This window comes from Pistacia vera, unplaced genomic scaffold (genome assembly GCF_008641045.1).
Source record: "Pistacia vera cultivar Batoury unplaced genomic scaffold, PisVer_v2 Contig322, whole genome shotgun sequence".
NCBI lineage: Eukaryota > Viridiplantae > Streptophyta > Magnoliopsida > Sapindales > Anacardiaceae > Pistacia > Pistacia vera.
In genome coordinates this window covers 471,398-484,903 of record NW_022196138.1, presented here as the reverse complement: position 1 = coordinate 484,903, position 13,506 = coordinate 471,398, and the positions used below count along the sequence as shown (strand labels likewise).

At 35.7% G+C, this 13,506-nt stretch overlaps 1 protein-coding gene across 1 annotated transcript; it reads right to left on the bottom strand.

The window, feature by feature from the left end:
- Positions 1-8,670: 8,670 nt before the first annotated feature.
- Positions 8,671-13,043, bottom strand: LOC116137286 (probable acyl-activating enzyme 18, peroxisomal). The gene is made up of 13 exons (XM_031422973.1): positions 12,898-13,043; positions 12,515-12,774; positions 12,202-12,403; positions 12,069-12,109; positions 11,730-11,858; positions 11,489-11,562; positions 11,184-11,404; positions 10,966-11,060; positions 10,672-10,888; positions 10,351-10,476; positions 9,510-9,608; positions 9,092-9,298; positions 8,671-8,784 (listed from the first exon to the last, which is right to left on the bottom strand). Exons 1-13 carry the CDS (start codon positions 12,991-12,993, stop codon positions 8,671-8,673), a joined length of 1,881 nt encoding a protein of 626 aa, XP_031278833.1. The 5' UTR covers positions 12,994-13,043.
- Between the last annotated feature and the right edge of the window lie 463 nt (positions 13,044-13,506).

Sequence of the window (13,506 nt, the reverse complement as noted above, 5' to 3'; positions counted from 1 at the left end):
ATATGGACAGCCGTCCAAATAAACAAACTAGATGGATGCCAAGGGACAGTCGTCCACAACAGATGAACTGGTGTCTATTTAGTGTTAAATTTAAAAAAAATAAAAATAAAAATAATTAGATGGACGGCAATCCATCTAGTATGAACGGCCGTCCATTTTATAGGGATGGTCGTCCACAATAGATGGACTGGCGTCCATAAGAAATCTAAAATTTTGTTTTTAAAATAAAAACAAAAAATTAGATGGACGGCAGTCCATCTGGTGTGGATGATCGTCCATCTAATTTTCCAAAATTTATTTTTTAAATTAAAAACAAAAAATTAGATAGACAGCAGTCCATCTCATGTGGATGGTTAGTATATTAAAATTTTTAAAATTTCGAAGACTTGACATTTTGTTTAGGGATTTAAAAACTTGCAGAAGAAACACCGAAGAGCGCCGCCGTTGAAGCTACACTATCTGCCGCCGTTGAAGCCACATTATCTGCCGCCATTATTCACTTCTTCATCGTCATTGTCTGGACTCCGGCTATGAGTATTTTCTTGTTTAGGATGATTTGAGAAATTTTTTACTTAATTTCTGATTCAATGAGGAAGAATTGAACAATTGCTCTATAATGATAAAATGTTCTGGCATTGTGTTTACTGTGGTGTTTTATTGAGCCTATCACCTGAAAACTTGGCAATCCGTTACTTATGTTGATGCATTGTTGGGTATTTGTACTCTTGGTATTCTATTGTTTCACAGAAAATGGGTGCTTTAGTGGGTGCTTTAGCGGCTGGTTGTTGTTGGTTTTTGTATGGTTCAGACAGTCTACTAGCCTTAATCATTTCATCCTAAAATGCAGAATACTTTCAGCCCTTCAGTACATGGCCGCTTCAGTTCAAATGTGAAGTTAGTATAACAAATTAGCAGTACATCTTGTTTGTGCCGGCACCAACTTCATCCAAAACAGTGCACTAGATTATGGCTGTTAAATAAGCTAAAACTGAATCTATTTTGAGCTTTTGAGCTCGTCCTTTTTCATTTGAAGCTTTTGAGCTTGTTGACAGCATCTGATGTCAAAATTATAGATGGCTTGATTATGCACCTCCTAGACTTCAGTTGATCATAGTTTTGATCTTTGTCCTCACTCTAGGCTTTCATTATGTGCTCAAACATTTAGGCTTGCCAATCATGACTTCCCAGATCATTGTATGTTAAAATCTCAAGAATTTCATAAAATTATTTATTATTATTATTCTTTATTTGAGGTACGAATTAGCTTTTTTTTTTTTTTTTGGCTAAGCTAGGCTATTGTATTGTTATCTGAAGCAGTGCTTCCAAAACAATGGTTAGATATTCTGATGTCAGAAGATAGTGTTCAATTGCTTGGCACCTTAGGGGAGTTTGGCTATTCAATTTTTGTCTTTCTGAGTGGGGTGAAAATGGACATGAGCATGGTAACCAGAGTGGGAGCAAAGGCTTTGTTATCTAGCTTTTATATCCATTCTAGTGCCGATGATATATGTCTTGTCAAGCATAGTAATGTTGACCAACAACTGGAAAGAATTAAACAACATCATGCGTATTGCACCATTGTTTTATATGACATGCTTTCCAGTCATTCATTGCCTTCTCAGAGAATCTAAATCATTTCATCCTAAAATGCAGAATACTTTCATCCTAAAACCATAAGGGTGTTTTATGAAGGCAGATTTATGTTTGGCAGAGTTGGTGATGTTGTTATGCATGATTGGGATAGGGGGCTTATTGTGGGTTGTTGTGCATGTTTTGGTCTGATTTTCTTGTGATTGTTCTGTTAGTTATTTTTCTATTTTTCATTTTATTATTTGGAAAAAAACAGGAAATATATCACACTATGTTTTCTGGAAACAACTTGTGTGCATTGTTTCAATACAGAGATGAGGGTTCCAACAAGTAGCTCTCATATACGAAGCCATGAGGGAATGGCTATAAAATTTTGTACATTTATAATGAAAAACATATATGCTGTCATAAGAAAGTTTGTATATCACCTCAATGTCTTATCCATGTTTTAGGAAAATGAATATATATTCCCTTTTGAGTGTTTGTAGGAGTTTTGACGTGGGTGTTCATGAGTGTTGTATATGCCAAATTTTTTATAGAAGTGCCCTAAAACTCATAAATTATACAACTTCTGCTGTTCCCTCATTATAGGTTGGCAATGAAGAAGACATGTGAAATAAATAACATGAAGTTGTTTGTGTCTGTTGTCATTATAACATGAAGTTGTTTGTCTTTTTTGAATATCTGTAGAATTACTTATGGACATGTTTTTCCCAAGAAGTTGCTGGTTTTAGAAGAAAGCAGAAAATGGTAATAGCAAAAAACACAACCATTCCTCTTGGAGGCACATCGTCATCTGGAGTCCAATTTCGAGACATGCAACATAAAAAGCAATACAAAGATATGGCGAAAAGAAATATTTGTCTTGGAAGAAGTTTGGATTTAGGATTTATAACAAGTTTGGGTTTAGGTGATGAGATTAACGGTTGGATCCGTAATTTGAAATGGGACCAGTTGGTGAGTATTAGATATGACGGATATAAGCATTTGATTTATGAGTTTTTTAGTAGTTTGGAAGTTGTGGAGACAGGTACTGATGATTTTCCAGCGTATACAATATTTTTTAGATTAAAGAATCAAAATTGTGTAGTGAGGCACAGGAGTTAGCAAACTGGAGAGGGATTGATTTTGAAGGTTTGGATAATGTATCCAGAATATGGGATTCCAAACAAGCTTGGACAGATGTTTCTGGAATAAGGGTTTATCATCCACATAGGTGTAAATCTACAAAGTTACAGAATCCAGCCATGAGAGTTTTTCACAGATTTCTGACTTTCACATTTAATGGTAGGAAAGAGACAAATGGAAATGTGACAGTCAAGGATTTATTGTTGATGGAAGCAGCAATAACAGGGAAGCAAGTAAATTCAGCCAAGTTATTAATTAAGAAGTTGGAAGAGATTAAAGCAGAAAAATGAGAAATTTATGGGGGGATGCTTGTTATGCTAATATGTCAGAAGTTGGGTTTAGAGATCACCTCTTCAGATGAAGCCAATAAGATAACATTTTTTGCAAATAATTTGTTGGGGGATGTCACATTGTGGAAAATGGGTTTGATTAAAAAGAATGTGTCAGGAGAATGGTTTCTGATTAGGGACGAAATAGAGGAAGAGACAACGATTCAGGAAGGTGTCCCTGTTCCAGAAGGGGAAAATGAAGGACGAGTCTATGTGCGCAAAAGAAGAAGAACGAGCATTGAACCTGGATCTTCTCATAATGTAGAAGAAATGTCTTCTCATACCTTAGATGAAATACTAAGTAGATTTGATCGGATCGAAAGGTTTCAAGAGGAGAGTTTTTCACTATTGAGAGGAAAATGCAGGAACAACAGGATCAGTTGCAAAGTGATTTCAACTCGTTCGCATCAAGAATAGAAGAAATGGTTGACATCCTTGGGGAACGCATGACAGAAATATCCAACATGATGAAGAAATTGTCACCAGCCTCCTCCTCCTCCTCCAGTCAGCCTCCACCCCCTACACTAGGATGAAGAACTTCTGAACAACCTCCACCTTCTCAACATCCTTGGGGAAGGCACTATGAATGTTAATTGTCATTATGTGTAGTTCAAATACTAAACTGTATGTACGCAAATATATTAATTAATAAAGTTTGATTTCACAAGATGTTCTCAATTAGCTGAACTTCTCCAATATCATATGAATGTTAATTCTCAATATGAATGTTATGTACGAAGATTATATTTGCCATAGTATCATATCATTAATTATTGTTCTATACATATCTGAATGCTCATGTATATGTAATACTAAACATACCAAAAGACATATCAAAATTAAAATCTCAAATGAAATGTAGAATAATATATACTGAAATGTGACGATAATATATACTGAAAACATTCANTGCCATAGTATCATATCATTAATTATTGTTCTATACATATCTGAATGCTCATGTATATGTAATACTAAACATACCAAAAGACATATCAAAATTAAAATCTCAAATGAAATGTAGAATAATATATACTGAAATGTGACGATAATATATACTGAAAACATTCAGAATAAGGATAATATATACATTTACGTTATTATTATGAATTAAGCACCCTACAACCAACAACCTACTCTTACCCAACCAGCAACAAAAATAATAAAAACAAAACAACTGAATCAGCATATAGCTCAACTGCATTCGTCATAAATTAACCAGAACGCTAATAATTTCTACCAAATACAAATGTATATGCTTCAACTGGTTAACGATATCAAATATCTCCCAACGAAACATGTTCATCATTTACATCCTCCTACCCAGTACATAAATTACTATTTCCTGCAAGATTTTGAACCAGACCAATGGACAACTGTCAATGTTTAATAACCACAATTTAGCACATGTTATAGAAAACTTTAGGTTTTTACAATTATACAACATACATAACACATACCTGAGTAGCAACAACATCATTTGACAACACTTGAGTTTCCGATACATTTTCAGTTATGTTGTCTCTCTTTGCTGATGATTCTTTCCCTATAAAGTAGCATAACACATTAATAATCAAGTAAATATTATTATAAACTTCAAATAAGTAAATAATGTTTCAAAAACAAATATCTTGTCAGAATAGGTGTTTAACTCATACCAAATCTTTGTTTTCGCAATTTTTTATTTTTAGCCCTACATACAATGTCGTCAACCTTCGATTGCTTTCTTTTGCATGGAGGACGACCTTTGCTGCGAGCTACCTGTGGACTAATAATTAGACTATTCCCTTCTTTGGGAGGATTGTCCCCCACTTTACTACCAAGCCCTCCCTCACTTTCCTTCTGCTCCAACTTTTTTCTCATGTCAGTCATCAATTCCATCAACATGTTATAGTCTTCCTCACTGTTTGATACCATATCAGCTACTGTCAGCATTAGATTAGACAACTTCTCAAAATGTTGTCCTTCAACGTTTGTGCTCCACCTATTATAACTTACCTTGATTTTCGTATGACATCTTTTATGTTTTTCCTCCAACGCCGTAGAATGTACTTATCTGGAATGTGTGAAACCCTTTCATGAATCAATACAATAATTGCATGTCTACATAAAATCCCTTTGAACTCAAACAAATGACAATTACAACGAATATCACATGAACTTTCTTCAAAGTATACCAAAAAGGGAACACGTCGATTACTATGTCCAAACCAAGCATCTTCTAAAACTTGATACTCCTTATACGAATCGGACTTTTTCAGAAAAGATAATTCACAATAAATCTTCCTCACAATCTTTTCTTGAAACTCTTTAAATTTTGCAGTTGTGTATGCATTTTGAAATTGTTTCTCAATAGGGTAATTAGTTATGCATGGTATCCAAGACTTGAAAGATCTAAAATCAGCGTCCCTTTCCTTTTCCACTTTATCTCGCAATACATTATCATATTGTTCCACAAATTGTTTCAATGTTGTTTTGGAATTTACATATCCATCGAAAAATGCATGCATACTTTCACTACGTTGGGGAGTAGACATTACCTAGCCCAAAAAAGTATCTTTAAGAAATGTAGGCACCCAACGTGCTCTTTCTTTATACAATCCACATAACCATTCATTTATACACATCAATGAATTTGTTCCACCGTTCTTCGAACTCTTCACGTGTCAACGAATCATACACAATATTTTGTAACGTACACTGTATAGTTTCATATTCCTTATACCCTCTTAACTTCTCAGGTAGTTTCTTCATTATATGCCACAAACACCACCTATGTCTTGTACCTGGGAAAACAATCTCAATTGCATTTTGCATGGCCTTATCTTGATCAGTGATAATTCCATTAGGAGTAAAATCCATGCATTCAAGCCAAGAACGAAATAGCCATACAAATGTCTCTGTGTCCTCATGTGAAATTAACGCACAACCTAACAATGTCGAATGTTCATGATGATCAACCCTCACAAAAGCAGCAAATGTCATATCATACTTGTTCGTCAAATACGTTGTGTCGAAGGTCACAATGTCACCGAAATCTTTATATGCGGCCCTACATCTAGCATCAACCCATAGCACATTCTTTAATCGACTCTCTTCATCTACATCAATCATGTACCAGAAATTTGAATTCTCCTTTCGCATTTTCATAAAATACTCTAATAATGCCGAAGCATCTCCAACTCCAAGTCGTAGCCTTCTAACTTTTTCAATGTAGTTCCTACAATCTTTTTGTAGAAACCTCAAATTTCTACATCTCCTGCTTCAACTGAACATGACTGAAAATTTTTACACGGTCTAATCCCAGCCTAATCATTAACTTCAAGCCTCCTTTTCACAAAAGGTTGTATCGTTCGGTTTACCTTGAAATATCTTATTTTCGTTAGACTTGTAAGATCATGGTTATGTTCAAGCACAACTGATTTAATTTCCCATTTGTATTCACCATTCAAAGCTGCACTAATCCGACTCTTACAATCTATTTTTGCAACAGGTTGTTTTTTCAAGGTATTTCTGCATTTACTTCTCTCCTTCCCAAAACAAGAACACGCCACTGTCACGTATCTCATCTCCCTATCATCTCCTTTCTTTGATGTATGTACCATTGCTTCAAAACCCATTTTATTCCCATACCTTCTGTAATACTTCCCATACCTTCTGTAATACTTCACCAAACTATCAACTGAATCAAACACCATTCCAATATGAGGCTCCACTTCTTCCTCTGCACATCTCGTATCTTCTAATTCATCACATTCATTTTCCTGATTCAATGGTTTTATAATAAACAAAATTAGAATGTGCTAATACAACACATCATAATAAACAATACAATACAGCACATTTAAAAAAGTTTCAAACACAATTTACCTCAGCATCATTGAAACGAGGCAAACTAGACTCTTCCATATTCCGTTATTTCATGCACAACTAATACCAATTTTCGCGTTCACGAATCTAGTTCACAACAGTCGCCAACAAATATTATCTATCAAACATATATTCAATCCAAAATAGAATATGAAACTAAATGAATATATAAAATAATTCAAAAATTCTTTACCTTAACAAAAAATTCTGAGCTTTAAAAGGTTTGAAATCCTTATTTTTGTTTCTTGGTTATCTCTATAAAAAGAGGTCTTGCTGCTGCTGCTTGGCTGTTGAGGAAGAAACCGGCGTCGAAGGAGAAGGATAAGAGAAGGAAAAAAATTTGGCGTTTACAAATGAAGCATATTAGACAAGCCATTCATTAAAGACAAGCCATTCATTAATATTAAACAAAATATTTTTTCAACAAATTAAGTATGGACGCTAGTCCATGTAATGCAGACGGTCATCCATGTACTTTGGGCGGCCGTCCAAAGTACATGGACTGGCGTCTATACACAAGGAACGACTGTCCACACTAGATGGACTGATGTCCATATTATGTACATTATATTTTAAAATAATTTTTTAAAAAATAAAAATTTCACAAACGATGGACAGCAGTCCATCTAGTGTGGACAGCCGTCCCTACAAGATGGACAACTATCCACAACAGATGGATTGTCGTCCCCATTATATTTTAAAACTATTTTTTTTTTTTAATTCACAAACGATGGACGGCAGTCCATCGTTTGAGGACGGCCGTCTCTATAAGATGGATGACTGTCCACAGAAATGGACTGACGTCCATCTACTGTGCTTTATGGACGGCCGTCCATATAATTTGGACGACCTTCCATATTAATTGGACGCCTTTCCATAGAATTTGGACAGGAGTCCATTGTTTTTTTTTTTTTTTAATTATACAACTTTTTATGGACGCTCGTCCATTCCACTATGAACGACCGTCCAAGAAGTATGGACGGCCGTCCGAAACCATTGGATGGCCGTCCATTTATGTCAGTGTTCAATTGTCCAATGTGGCGGCGTCCACGTGTTTTGGTGCAATTGTTCGGTACCAAACTTTCGGTGGATATAGCATTTTTGCTTCACTAATGCACTTCCCATATTTCTCTTTATCAAGTTTTTGCCTTATGGAGTCTTCAGTTAAACAAACTATCTATTTAAAAAGTTGAGATCAAGAAAGTAGTTGAAGAACAATTGGATTTTCATGCAGATAAGAGAACATGATACATGTGCTTTATGTTTTACACGTTTTTCATTTTCCTTAGATTGATTCCTTTTCAGGAAATCTGCTGACAGATTTCCTCTGCTTCCACTTAAACCTTGCAATTATGTTTTAAGCCTTGAATATTTAATATTCAATTGTCCTAATTGAGTCTCTTCTTCTATTAAACTGTAACTTACAAATAAATAAATAAAATTGATATTGATTGTAATTGTTTCTTCATGATCATATTAAATCAAAACTTGTAGCAAACTGCACCCCAAAACCTGAAGCAACGTGAAACTTATTTCCACACCAAAATAACAACATTAATATAGTAATCAATTAGCTCATTCTGTCAATCTATACACATAGCTTCTTTATTTCAATTGTGAATTGTGTATAGTCAATCTGCAACTCTCCAACAACGATCTTATAACAAGATATAGAAACTATATATCAAGAAACATTATAATAACCCTTTCATGCATTATTTTCAAACCAATGGCTACCAATTGCATAGCTTCTCTACATTCTGCTCCTAACAGATAGCTCATGCTTCACTTGGTCCCTTAGAACTCTCCTCAGTAGCTTGTTTGATGCAGTTCGAGGAAACTCTGGGACAATCTTCACAAAGTTTACCTGGTAATGCACCGAAAAAAAAAAGGGAAAAGATCCATATTAGCAACTCAAAGCATAACACAGCCTACTGCTTGTACATAACTTTAATATACAATTTTCATAGCATTGGCATGAGTTTTAATCCAGTCAACCATGATTTATCAGATATCAAGATTTAACAGAGTGTTTTGTAATGAGTGCTCGTTTTAACTTAGAATCTGTGCCTTCAAATGCCATAAAATTACAGTCTAGAATGATTCAGCAGTACTAAAGAAGATATGCATGATATTAACTATAGTAAGAATAAAATATATCCTGAGCATCAAACCTTAAATAGAGGGTTGAGGTTGCTCTGGATGGCTTTCGAGAATGTCATCTTGAGCTTTTCTGGTTGGCGGTTGTATCCTTTCTTTAGTACCACAAATATAACCAACACTTCGGGACCACCACCTACTGGTGCTACACTGATTGCAGCAGTCTCCAAGATACTTTCATCAGCTCGGTCACACACACGCTCAATTTCTACAGAACTTGTCTGCGTGCCAAAAAAATACAATATATTACAATTCATAAATTAATCCAGCCCCACAGATTCAAGAAAAGAGATGGTGGTATAACAAGTTCAAGCCTGTTCAAACATAACCAGTTTTTGACTTCTATTGTCACAAACCTCACCCACAAATTAAACTTTGAATCAGCTTAGAATTGCTTCATCATCTCCCATCTAAGAAAGGAGAATGTAATACCTTTATCCCTCCAAGATTCATGGTGTCATCAGCCCTGCCCTGTACAACGAAATAGCCTCCAACAGTCCTCTTAAGGATGTCTCCGTGTCTCCTGAGGCACTGTCAATAAATAGGCTAAGTTACTTCAAGGTTTCTGTTTCTGGTTAATAGTATTTAGAGATAAAAATCTGATTACGCTCTGACAGCTATACATTATGATAAAGGGAGGGACAAATTTAGAGACCTTTTTTAATTTAACCAAGCTTTTATGCAGAGCTATGACTGAGGTGGATAGACCTAATGCCTCTATACTCCAGACCTAATTGCATCTTGCCCTTGATGCAGAAAAACATCACAAACGAGCAAAGAGGGAAAAAAGAATAGCAACAACTTAATGGCTCAGCAATGGTAATTTATCCCACAAGTTAATGCTTATACTGTGACTTGCTTACTATCAAATTACACTATGACTTGCTTATAATCAAATTTCAGACTTGTTTGCATCTCTATCTTTTTAAACTTCCATAAAGCATAACTAACACCAATGGCATTAATCCAGGCTCCAATAATGCAAATATAATCCAGACTCCAATAATGCATATGTCCAAAAGATAGTATACTTTAAATATTAGCCGCAGAAATACCACTGGCACTTGGAGACTCCAACCTGAGCCCCCAAGAGAATCCCCAGTGGTTAACTCAGCCAATAAATCACATAAAGTATAATCTATAGATGATAAGTTGCCAACATGGTATAAGACACCCCCCAATCCCCAAGTGAAACAAAGAAAAAAGATTGACAGAAATAAGCATTGAACAATGTCTCTATGAAAGTAATTGTGAAAGGCAGGTGTAAGCATACCATTCCTTTATACGTTGGCATTCCCCTGAAGTAAACTTTATCATGATCAGCATTAAGCAATCTATCAGTTGCTCCAAGGTATAGAGGAAACAAAGCCACTTCACCAATACATGGTTGATCATCCGGCTGTCACATAGGTGAAAAAGATCAAATATACTCATATACAAAACAAACCTTCACATCAATCATTCTGACTCCCACTTATTCATTTATAAGATTATGATAATACTTTTACATGTCACCTAGGTCATGAAAATACACTTTGGCTTGCAAGATTTGTAAAAGAAATTCAATTCAGTCCTATTGAGAAGATGTTCTTACATAAGGAACTCCATTTTCATCAAGAATGAGAAATCCAGTTGTCAATGATGCAGTGCTAAAGGTTCCAAATGCTTGTGGCTGCAGCGGACTCCCTTGGATGTAGGATGAAGCGAGCTCTGTGCCTCCACAACATTCAATAATGGGTTTGTAGTAAGCTTTTGAAGAAAGCCAAAGGTCATCATCAACATTTGAAGCTTCTCCAGTGGAGGCAAATGTTCTGCACAATTATTGTAAGTCATCTTTCTTTTGAATTACAAGTACACATTTAAATTTGAAGTTGAAAGAGAAAATTACTTTATCTTTGTCCAGTCTAAGCCTTCCAGACAGTTGGTGTTCTTCCAAGCTTTTACTAAGCTTGGAACTGTACCCAAAACAGTCACTCCAGCATCCTGAATATTCATAGAGAAGATTAAATACGTGAAGCAAGACTAAGAAAGTACAAAAACAGTTCACCGAGCAGTAAGCGATGAGTTTTTAGACCCATAAAAGAATAAGGGAGTATAAAATGTCACCTGAACAAATTTTACAAAACTGCTGCCAAGAGGAGATCCATGAAAGAGTGCAAGAGTTGCACCGCTTAGAAAGCATGAGAATAGTAAAATTGGCCCCATCACCCATCCTAAATTTGTTGGCCAGCAGTAAACATCTCCAACTTTAATATTAATATGAGCCCATGCATCAGAAGCACATCGAATTGGAGAAAGTTGAGTCCACGGAATTGCTTTTGGATCTCCTGCAGATAAACTAGTTAGTAATTGATAAACAGAATCTCAATATATAACCAAACAGTATACATTTGATTAACTGATTTCTCTACCTGTTGTCCCAGATGAAAAAAGGATATTAATCACCGAGTCTACTGGTTGATAAACTGGAGAGTAATGCTTTGGTCTGCCACCAAGAGAACTTCGTTACATTCATTGACATAATCTCAAACAACTTAATTGGTGAAACTATAAAAAGATTTTGGATATTTCTCTTGGAAATTTAATGATGATGATGAACCCTTTCAATATAGTAACACTTGTTTTACGGACAAACATAAGAGTATAGATCACCTTGGAAGGTGACGGACACTGGAAAGGAAATGTGTCCATGATAGATCCTGTTCTCTTAGTTGAATGCCAACATCATGTCCAGTGGCTGGGAGCACAATAGTTTTAACTGGACCAGCTTCTATAACTTTACTGCAAAAAAGAACAAAAATAGCTTTTCTGATGCAACCAGTAAACTTAGAAGACGTGTCAAGTCCTTGATGTAAACAAAGATAGAACTATATAAAAGAAGAGTTGACTTGGAATTTTAAAAGAGAAAGTATTAATTATTAAAAGTGGTAACTTGCTAACAAAAGTTAAAAATGCAACATCTTGTATAGACAGTGAAAGGTATGTCTTTACCTGTATAAAGGAAACTTTCTACCTCCTCTCAATATAAAATCCTGGATATAAATTGAAGGCAGATATCAATTTCATATACTTCAGTAATTCTAATCCTTCGTCTGTTAGGGGATCTATAGTAATGAAGGATCACCTGAGTAAAGATACCCTTTGCTTTTGACACTCGCAAACGAGTAGCAATTTCCTTAGGTGCAAAGCTGTCAGCTATTGATACAACAACAAATCCCGCAAGTACAATTGCTAGATAGATAATAACGGCATAAACTGTCATTGGCATGTCAATTGCAATTGCATCACCCTTCAAAAATGTGGCATCCAATGCATTAGCCACCAACCTGCAACTCATGTTGTAAACATATCAATAAACAGTCTAAAATAACCAAAACAAAGGCCCACATTACAATCAGATAATATAGTCAAACTGCAGATAATACGGGAGAGCATACATTACTTGTTCTCGAAGTTCTTTTAATGTCATACAGTTAACAGGGGAGTCATCACAGCCATCATCTCTCCACACAACGGCCAGACTATCATCCTCTTTTCTCGGATGATTTGTAGGTTGTAAACAGCATTCAGCAATATTCAAAGTTGAACCTGGAAGCCAAACTCCACCGGGTTTCGATTTCTCAGTTCTATCTAGAATGCACTTTGGGGGTTCATGAAATTGAACCGAAAGCTCTTTTAGGACTATAGCCCAATAAGCCTGAAAACCATTACCGGATGCAAAAGTAAGATGACAAAACAGTTTCTTCAACTTGAAAACAAAATATTGCACTTAGTTTACATTTGGATGAAACTATAAATGCATCAATATAAAAGTACTTACCTCAGGGTGTTCAGCTGTGAATTTCTGAAAGAGGCTAAAACTTGTTATAGGATCTTTGTACAATGTGCCTAAAAGTTTTGGACCATAAGCTTCCATCACATGTCCTAAATTAGTAAGTTTTGATTGATTTCTGACATCAGAAGAGCATTCTAATCAGTTAGGAGAAGAGGTACAAACTTTGATGCAGTAGTGAACATACTGAGATAAACATAGCCAAAATGCATGATCAATTTCAAAAATATCCAATTCAAACCACACTCCTGTGCATATCTGCAACAAACACATAATCTACTTCCCTGACAACCCATGTTTGTTCAATCTAAAATCAACACTATAGCAGCAGAGATCAACCACATGCCTTCATTTTTTTTCAAAATTAAAAATCTAAAACAAGCCCCTCGCCGCCTTGGTATAATTAGGATTCGATCTCAANTGAACAAAATTACCCTTGAATTCAAAACAAATTGCAGCCCACCCAAGCCACCACCCCCACCCACCAATCATCGCTTGCTGCCGGAAACCATCGTCACGGCCAGCGGCGACCACCACCGGAACGGCGCACGGAAGGCCGAAAATGGCCGTCATGCACTGATATGGCCATTTTCGACC

What these genes read in the sequence shown, in the direction of transcription:
- LOC116137286 (XM_031422973.1), bottom strand. Translation starts at nt 12,993, where the DNA reads ATGGAAGCTTATGGTCCAAAACTTTTAGGCACATTGTACAAAGATCCT. An exon ending in GAACTTCGAGAACAAGTAAT is followed by an intron (nt 12,404 to 12,514) that starts GTATGCTCTCCC and finishes CATGAGTTGCAG; the next exon opens with GTTGGTGGCTAATGCATTGG. An exon ending in TGAATCTTGGAGGGATAAAG is followed by an intron (nt 9,299 to 9,509) that starts GTATTACATTCT and finishes TTTGGCACGCAG; the next exon opens with ACAAGTTCTGTAGAAATTGA.